This window comes from Phaethon aethereus (genome assembly GCF_964289735.1).
Source record: "Phaethon aethereus genome assembly, chromosome: 1".
In the NCBI taxonomy this organism is placed as follows: domain Eukaryota; kingdom Metazoa; phylum Chordata; class Aves; order Phaethontiformes; family Phaethontidae; genus Phaethon; species Phaethon aethereus.
The window spans coordinates 132,997,624-133,007,409 of record NC_138575.1 but is presented as its reverse complement, the minus strand read 5'-3'; the positions used below and the strand labels follow the sequence as shown (position 1 = coordinate 133,007,409).

The window sequence follows — 9,786 nt, the reverse complement described above, 5'->3', positions numbered from 1 at the left end:
GTAAATTTATTTGCATTGTAATACATTTATTTGTAGTTAGTGTGTAGAAATATAAGTCCTATATTCTGTAAAACTGGTACTTGTGCTTGCAAAGCGAGAAGCTGTTATTTTTAAGCAGCCTTCAATATTCCTAATAGCTGAATACACTTTTTGTTAGGCTGGTTGCGGTGTGCCATATATCATCAGATCTAGTCTCCTAGATGCTCCGTGTTTGAAATAACAGAGAATTCCAAGGATTATGACCTTTTCTTCTTATACTTTGTCTTTGAAATACTGAGTGTGATTCTGGGTCCTTTGAACTAATTGGAAAGCCATCTTTTGACGCAACGAGGGTTTCTGGATCAGCCTGCTTCTCCTAGAGCCATGCAAAGAACCTCTCACTCACCTGCTTGTTCCAGCTACTGTTCAGCTTTGGGGACAAATTTCAGCTCACTCTTTATGTTCTGAATCTCTGATAAGTTGACAGCAGGACCTGGAAGTTTCTTAGCTCCTGGGAGATGTTTCTTGTCCTTCTCCTCCTCTGTCGAAGCAGGAACACTCTGCATGGAAGGACACCAGTGACTTTACTGCTGCAACAGCAATCTCTTGGGTATGAGCATAGGTCAGTTATTTGAGAAATAGGAAAGGATGGTTTTATACTAAATACAGTCCTTATGGAAACTGGGGGCAGGGGGGGCAGAATGAGATAGGTTATTTTGCTGGCTGTTGTCTAAGATGTCTAAAAAAAAAACATCCTGGAAAAAAAATCGGAAATTGGTCTGTGCAAGGGAATGTGGATCTTTTGGTAAATCAGTAAGAATTTACAGTGTCAGACCATTAGCAGAAAATTAACTGAGTGGAGCATTAAAGGCAACTCCCAGGTTGTTCATATTTTAGGGAAAAAAAAGCAGAAGAACCATTTTTATAATATTATTTCTTTCAGAGTCTCATAGTTCCCAGCCAGTTGGGGAGGAAAACCATCATGCACTTCTGCAGCTCCGGAGAAGAGCTGTGATAGAAGGTTATGGACCCCAAAAGCTCCATTCAAGCTCAGTCCAAGTTGATGTTTAATTTTTCTTAACCTCAGTTGTAAGACCAGTTATCATTTTAGGTTTGAATTAGGGTAGTGCCTGACAGCTATTTTGCTGACACTGTAAAAATTCAGGCTAAATAACAACATTTACAGAACAGCGAGCATCTCGGCTAATTTCCCAGTGGATCACAGTCTTTCAGCCCTTGGTACTTCCTCGGCTGAACTACTGCTCCTAGGTGAAGTAAAGCATGTATTTTAAACAATTTCTATTCTAGACTGAGTAATTTTTTGAAAGACTAGTTTTCCCGTAGGGAATTTAAGGTTGTTCCAGCCTCTTCTGTATTTTATAAAGCTGACATACAGGGAGAAACATGTAGGTTTAGAGATAAATTAATATTTTAATGCAAATAATTTCACAATGAAATTACGTTTTCTTTTTTGATTACTCTGTGAACATCCTCTTGGGATGGGCTTTTTGAAGTTAATTCAGTATTTAGATTTATTAGCCACCCATTTTGGAAAGGTGTATTGACTGTGAACAGTCAATTCTTAATATCTGACTTACTTAATTTTTAGAATTCCAAAGTTATCCGTCAAATACTATTGGCCAGCAAAGCCCTCTTTCTTCTGCTAACTAATGGACTACATGCTAATCAGGAAGGAGACTTTTTGCAATGATGTCAAGCAGCAAAAAACCAAGGAATTTTAGAAAACGGACATTTTCTTCTTATCTGATCTTTAGGAACTTTCTAGAGATCATGATATATAAGAAAACTGAAGCAACAATTATATTTTTTGGCTTACTAAACTTGTACTATCTTTTCTCACTTTTTAGCTAATACGCTATTAGTTAATACAAGATAATACTATTAACATCATACTATTGTTTCTGTTTTGATCATTTAAAACCCCAGTCAGTAGTCCAGCCCCAGCTACTATATATATTATCTAATATTTAGCTTAATGATCTGACATCCTGGAACAGTAGCAAAGCACAGCAGGAGAATAAGTAAATTCATGCAGAAGGTGTTTGAAGGGACGGACAAAATTTTATTGGTAGTCAAGGATGCCACGAGCTCATATTGTTTCCGTTGACACTTTTCTTGCACAGCTACCTAATCTGAATAATTGGGAAAAACTACCATCCCTCAAACCCCTGTAGCAGATACTGTGTCGAAAATAATACTGTTTCCAGTCATCTACAATACCATTCCTTCTTGTAGTACAAATGGTGCAAAATTTGACCATGTTTTGGAGACTTCGTGCTCCATAAAATGATGTTAGCTTTCCTTCTAATCTCAGGTGTGTGCTATTTGTGACTGCACCCCTCCCTATATCTCCCACTCCATGTGCAATGCACAGCTGAGATCAGACCTCGGCCTCCAGTTTTATTGAAGGAAGTCTGAAGAGTGACTTAGAAGTATGCTAGTTATTTTATATATATATAAACTCTATGTAACTCTGCATTATAGATATATATTAAGTCTATATAAGAGTTAACAAATACATGCATGGAAATGCTCTGACTGAAGAAGAGTTATGTTCTGAAATTCCCATCCCCCATTTCTTTTGCATGTTAACATGTCCGCTCCGTTGACCTTCAAAAATACATGTTCCCTTCTGACTCCACCACCCTTTTGAGTAAGATCCGTATTTCTCTCATCTCCTTTGCCGAGGCTTTAAAATACAGTGAAAAATGCTAAGAGCTGTTAGCAAAAGTTGTATTTGTCTAAAGCTGATCCAAAGTATCGCAAGCTGTATGCAAAACTTCACCAGATGAGAAAGCTAAAAAGATAAGTCCACTGGTAGCGTTTTTATTCTATTCCTATTACAAGATCTGGTTCTGTAGTCTTTACTCCCATTGCTTTGGTTGCACGTTGCTATAAAACCAGGGCCGAGAACGTCCATTCTGTAATGTTTATCTCATAAGTAGTATTCACATAACTGAGAAGCAAAGCGGTATTCAATTACCCAACCAAATCTAATTACCAGCACTAGTCATTTATTTTATTTCTCAAATAGTACCAGAACTCACACACGCTGTATTAGTTTCTGCTTGATAACATGCATTCCTTCACCAGTTTAATTACCACAGAGAGAGTATGCTTTGATTTCCTTCCAGGGGAGAAAGCCACAATATGTGTTCAAGGTCACTTTGTATGTTTGGTTTTGGTTTTTTTAGAATCTTCTTAAGAAGGCTTAAGTCAGCCTGAGTTTGATCTCTTCAGGAAAGTTCTCTGTAAACAGAGCACTATTTATATCAAATATGTTGACATTCAGAAAGCAATCTCTCCGACTTAGAGAGAAAAGGAAGAATTAGCTCTTACGTAACTAAACCTGACCATTTTAAGTGCCTGTACCAGGTCAGAAGGAGCTGATGATTTGCCCAAAACTAATCTTGTTTGGGGCTGAATCACCAGCAGTGCCACTGCATGCCTGGTGAGAAGTGGCTGTCCACCTCCCTCCTGGTCCTCACGGCTCTGCTCTGCGTGAGGGCAAGACTCCCTCCAGCCACGACAGCTTTCCTTCACCTGCATGGCCGCAAGCCCACCCGGCCGAGTCCTGGCCACGGCAGCCCGGCTCGTGGGGTCAGTCTGAGCCTTTCCTGCCCTTGGCTCTAGGGATCATCCACAGCTCTGGCCCAGTAGGACCAGTTCTCAGCTGGGGATTATACATCCAAACTAAGCCAGTTTATGGAAGCCATAAGCACCCATCTTTACTTGCATTTTTTTCTTGTTTGGAGTATCCCACGACCTTGTTCTCCATTGTTGGTTTTAGTTCTTATTTATTACAAAAGTTCACGGTAAATCAGATGCTTTAGTATCATCAAGAAATATGATATCTGTGTTTAATCATAACCTTTGTGATCAGTGTTGGTTAAGGTAGAAATTGGACTTCATATTCAAAACTCAGTATTAAATATCCCCTGTAAAATACAGGCATGCAACACAGAATTCAATCTAAAATGGAGTATTTTCACCCTATGCAGGTAAATGGGTTCACAATTTCTGGTTTTAATTTGCAAAAGTATAGTCTTCACATTCAATTTCTACTTCTTGATACATTTTCCAAAAAGTATCAGGTTTGAAAACCTGTTCCAATACTGTTAAGCTGTAACAATAAATCCCTCTGCAGGGCAGCAGGTAGTAGCAGATTCTTCCAAAGCTTGCTAGAACTTTTCCTGCTGTATCCCATCAGCTCCAGCCTCGATAAATACTGCCGGTGAAATCCTGACTCTCTTTCCTGACAGCATATATCATCCTGCTGTTGAAGCAGAGCTATGCACCTTTGAAACAGTTTAAATTCCTATAGGTGCCTTGGCAGCAAAACCAGAACAACGTATATATGAAGTGCTCAGTAGGTGGCCAGTTATTTCCCTGAAAGACCAGTGTATGTTCAGCTGTGGTAGCTAAGATTGGTATGTAGTGCTAGAACTTGACTAAAAGGCTGTCTTCCAATCAATGGCAGGGATTCTCCTGGGGAAATAAAATAATAAAAGCCCCTTTTTTTCTTACCTCCTCCACTTCTTCAGGTGCAAGTTCTTTTCTTTTATGAGGGTGGCCTGCACCTGGTCGAAATGCTCCCATTGGGATGTTAATATTAGCCTGTGAGAAAGAAATTACGATGCATATAATAGTGATTGATAGATAGACATATAGTTGGTAAATGGCAAAACTCCAAAGAGGTGGGACAAGAGTATAGACATTATCAAGGTTTCCAAGCACTTACGCCTTCAATGTATGCACCATCATGCCACTCCCGTGGGAAAGAGAACTGCTTTCATCTCCATTTTAAAGATGGAAAGCAAAAAACAAAGCTACCTAGAAAGCTTTTGAAGTTCTGCATTTTAGTCTAATGCTCCCTGATTTCATCGGACTTTAAACAAATGAGAACTAGACACCAAAGTGTCTTTAGGCTTCTGGGTCTGCTCCAATTTGGTCAAGGTCAAACAGAAAGAAGAGTGCCAAGAATCAGCATTTAAGTGCAAATCACCCAAATCCTACAATAAGACACAAGCCACCAGACCACTCTCCCTCTGACACCAGTTCTCACCTCATTTAATCACAGGTAGTTGGGAAGGACAGCCCATCCTGAGCCAACTTAAGCCACGAGTGTTTAAAATGTGGTTTTACCGACAAAATTTACCCATGGGTGCTACAAACTGCAAATGTAATGCCTTAGTCCTAGAAATACACCTCTCGGCTGCAAAGCGGATCCGTGGGAAAAGGCAGGAAGGCTTTTTGACCCTCCAGTCCCCGCTGGGTTTTGCCCGGCCGCCCCAGCCCGGTCTGCAGCAGGGGCTCAGGGGTCGAAGCAGGCTGAGCCGGCTCCAGCGCCGGAGGGACCGCTAGCCCCTGGCTTTAGCAAACACCCTCCAGAATGAGGCATCAGTCTGAGTTTTCATCCGTGGCAGAACGCCAGCAGCCATAGCATAAGGGGCGGTTATAACAGATACCTTAAAAGTAAAGATTTTTGATAAAAGAATGGCAGAAAACATTGCTTAGGAAAGAGCAGCTAAAATGTATCTATTTCCTGATGCCACCCAGCCTGGGTGATTACTTTAAAAGTCAAATGGCGTGATCAACTAAATGCGCAATTTATACCTATTCTTATCTCGTGATCTCAGAGGAGAAGCTGCTCCGAGGAAATGTCATCAAAATATCATGACTCCCACTGGTAAAAGCAGGGGGTGAATCGGTAATGCTAGGCAGCGGAAACAGAGACCCTCCCAACAGCAAGCTGTGCTATTGTAGTTTACCATCTGACTGATTTGCATTAAATGAAGATGAATAATCCTGTCCTTCTGCTCAAATCATGGTCTTGCAGATCGTGCCCCAGGTTGGGCAACCACAGGAAAACAGCCCACTGCTTTCAGTAACAACTGTGCTGACAGCTGCAATCAAGCGTTGAGCAAATTAAGAATCCATTTGCCAAGAAATAAGCACCTTTCCCCGTATTCTATTTATCTATTTCCACTCATTTTATTTATGCAAGGCGATGCTGCCGTTTCAGTGGGGCTGGTAAATGTCTGTAGGGCCATGTTCTTTGTAGACAACTGGGTAGTCATTTCGTAATGCTTTTTCACTAAGCATTAGTTTAGATATGGTGAAACCTTTCATCTGCACTTCCTAAGTTCCCAGGAGACAGGGCATGTTCAGCCTCGCAGCACTTAACCTGTTATTTCGTTTAGAAGCAGAAAAAACCAGATTTGCTATTTCTAATTTTAAGCATCTCCCCGGCCAGGCTCCGGTACTTCCAGGCAGCTTCTTTTTTTTTTTTTTTTTGGAATATGAAACTTCTTTGCACTTTACAGCTAGCATGGTCATACAAGTTTGCAGAGTTGAAGCATTTAGAGTTTTCTCTCCCCTTGGTGCTCATTTTGAACTCGTTCCTCCCCCTTGGAGGCAGCGAAGCAGGAGCCAGCCTCCCGCACGGCGGCGAGTCTGACACCCGGCCCTGGCACATCCCGCTCTGACCGACAGACCGGCCGCGGCTAGGAATGGTTGAGGAAACGAACTACTAAGTGCCAGACCGCCAGTTAAATTAAATAAAGCCCTCTTTGGTTTGCTTCAGCGTTTTCACAGTGATCTGTGTCACACGAAAGCGGTTTGAACTATTTTGTCTGTAGTAAGTGCATTCACATCAGAGTTTGGACAAGACGTATGCAGACATGAAATATTAACTTGGTAAAACCAGCAGCCTTTAAGACATAGTTTAACGCCGCCTGGAGCTGATAACACATACTATAAATTAAAATATTGCTAGTACGAAATGAAAGTATGACTGATGTCCAAACAGTTCCTGACCAGAGGTACCAAAGTCCTGAGCTGTAAATCTCCCTCTTAATGCAACGCTGGTCCCTTCCCATGGATGAGCAGCTGTGTAATGGCTGGACCAAATTCTGTACGTCAATGTAGATCTGCAAGGACTGTGTCATGCTGCTATCGGCACAAGTTTGCACTTTTGTTTTTAAAATACGTTTCAGGGCTCTTGTCACCTGTCTGCTGGGACTGAGATAGGAGCCTCAGTGATCTCTTCCTCCTCTTCCATCCAGTGAAATGCTAAACCGGAAATTTTTTGTTCCAGACCCCCGAAATCCTAAACTACAATTGCTTTAGACAGACTTTCTAGGTGTGATCATTACTCTTAAGCACACTAATTATTAAAAATCTTGGCTTTGCATCTTCCTTTGTTTTTGGAAAGTGCCTACCATATTTTGGATGTCATTGCAGTTTTCGTGAGTAGGGATGCGTACTGATGTACTGGACTAAGGTCTCCCTGAAAAGACCGAAGGAAAAATATCTGTAAGCATGACATACAACGTGTATTGCTGGTTTGACTTGATACAACTGGTATCTAGAGATATGTTTGTGTTCTTTCTGTTTAGTAGAGACAGGGCATCCAGGTCAGGAACTCTTGGGACCTGAGTTACTGGCAGCCCTGCATGAATTGAGGACTGTTACGGGTAAGTTCTCCACAGCATCACAGCCATTCCTAGCAGTCCAGAAGGACGGCTGAATAAGCTAGAAAGCCACTTCAGTATAAACAAATTCAAGTTAAAAAAAAAAAAAAGGAATTCAGAGAAAACTGAAACCCCCTCACCCTCCCCGCTGGGGAAAGCCAAGAGTGGTGGCTGTAGGTAGAATAATTGTCAGCCGGAGCTATACCCAGCCTTTACACACTGAGAGGGGGAGGACAGCAATGAGTCTCACCAGGAATTAACACTACTTTGGTCCTCTATTGCTCCAAACTACTCTTGGGAACCAGTTTCTACTGGTTTAACTCTCCTATATCTGTATTTAGTGGCAAGTGAAGATTTTAGTGTACCTCTCATACGGTCAGAAAGAAGCCACTTCTGACACGGAGTACCGTGAAATACTTCAGTTAGTAACGTGCCATTACATTTCCGTTGCTGCAGCACGATGTATATTCTCCAGGGGATGTCGATCCTACTATAATAGTACGTAATAGCAAAGGATCATAATATATGAATCACAATGTATAAAAGTAATGTGACATTTTGAGTCACGGGTCTTAAAGCGCTCAAAGTGTAATGGGCATCAATTCAAGTGCAAGTCTCCCTGCTGGAGCAACCTTTGACACAATGCTTAACAGATGTATTTTAAAGTTTCTACTGTAATTTTTCTCATGATCCAAATTACCTTTGCAAAAATTAAATTTTCTTAAAATATTAAACTCGGTGTTTAAACTTAATGCACTTTTTAAATGGACAAAATTGAAGCATTTTTTTACATTTAGAAGCTGGAAAGTCGCCATAAAAATAAAAAGAAGTCTATAACTACTTCTTTACTTTGAGGAAAAAAAGGAACCAAATTTATTCCTAGAAAATGTTTATATGTGCCTATGGAGTTTAAATTTAGAATATAAATACTTTTGAGCTATAAATTATCTACATGTTTTCATTAATCATACAAACATTTCCATAGTCACTCTAAAAGAGGGATGAAAATTTGAACTGAGTGAAATCATTGGCAAACTTCTGCCAATTTCAGCTGCATTAGAGTACAGTAGTTTGCATGCCTGTTCCAGTAAAGTTGACGATGATAAAAAGAATTAGCATTTTTACAGTGCCTTGCAACTTCATTACACAGTCTAGCCACTGGGTAATTAATCTTCTTGATACTCCATTGAGTTTGTATTATCTTGGGAAAACAGAGAACAGATCAGACTTTAGAAATGCCATTTTGTGTTTCTTACGTAATTTCAAGGGAACCTGAACTCGTGGTAAAATTTTACAAAATACATGAAAATTCTGTAAAATTTTGCAGTTCAGGGGTATTTTGGCCTTTTGATAATAATCAACGATAGGTAAATACAATATGGGCTAAATACTTTCTTCATGATGCTACTTCATGATGACGTTGGGATAATTCTCCAGCTGTTTCTTTTACAAGTATGTAACAATCCTTACAAGCATATGCCATTTGAGGATGTATGTGGCATAAAAGAATTTTTAAATGAAAACATCATATTCTCTCATTTTACTTTGCCTTTTAAATAAAATGCTTCTTAAACAAATATTGGAAGTTGTGGGTTTTTTTCTTAAAGGAATACAGACACGAAGAACTTCGGAATACATATGCCATCTTTTCAGCCTATAATTCTTCCAGCATTATATAAACTCTGTGGAAAATCTAATAGTTGCAATAATTAATTTTACTCATAATGCTGATCAGTTATGCAGATGTATCACTGTGTTTCGCTTAGCTGATCCACCAACAGGCATAACCTAACACTGGAAAGACCATGCAAGCAAGCAATCAACCAAGCTATCTGATCCAGTTTTTTATCAGCTCAGATCATAAGATGCTCTTCAGGTCAAACTTTTTCAGTGCTTTCATACCTACCAAGCTTTTCTCTTCAAAAGAATAATCCCCAGTTAGCACTTCTGTGGTGTTTTGTCCAAGCAAAAATGCAGTTTGCCAAGCAATGGACTTGAGATTTATTATATTAGAAACATAAATACTGTCTCTTACCTGAATGGCTTTGACATGTGACGCTGGCTGTTTTGACATTTTTAAGACAGAGGCTTATCCCTGCAAGCAAAATGGGAAAGTGTTACAGGCTCTAACAGTCTGATAGCCGAGGGAGATAGATAAGCTAGAACTTAACCCGTGCTGCCTCTTGACAGGCATCCATTTCATCTGCCCAGCTCCTGTTTCCATCTCAGTTTCAGAGTTGCTTAGTTATTCCTTCTGAGTATCAGAAGGAGACAGAACACCTGAGCTTCTCCAATTAATCTTTCATAGCCA

The 9,786-nt window shown here is 40.2% G+C and overlaps 1 protein-coding gene across 1 annotated transcript; it reads right to left on the bottom strand.

The window, feature by feature from the left end:
- Positions 1-398: 398 nt before the first annotated feature.
- SMPX (small muscle protein X-linked) lies at positions 399-9,549 on the bottom strand (the record flags this gene model as incomplete). The annotated part of the gene is made up of 3 exons (XM_082014368.1): positions 399-539; positions 4,528-4,617; positions 9,511-9,549. The coding sequence occupies 3 exons, from the start codon at positions 9,547-9,549 to the stop codon at positions 399-401; spliced, it is 270 nt and encodes an 89-aa protein (XP_081870494.1).
- Positions 9,550-9,786: the final 237 nt, after the last annotated feature.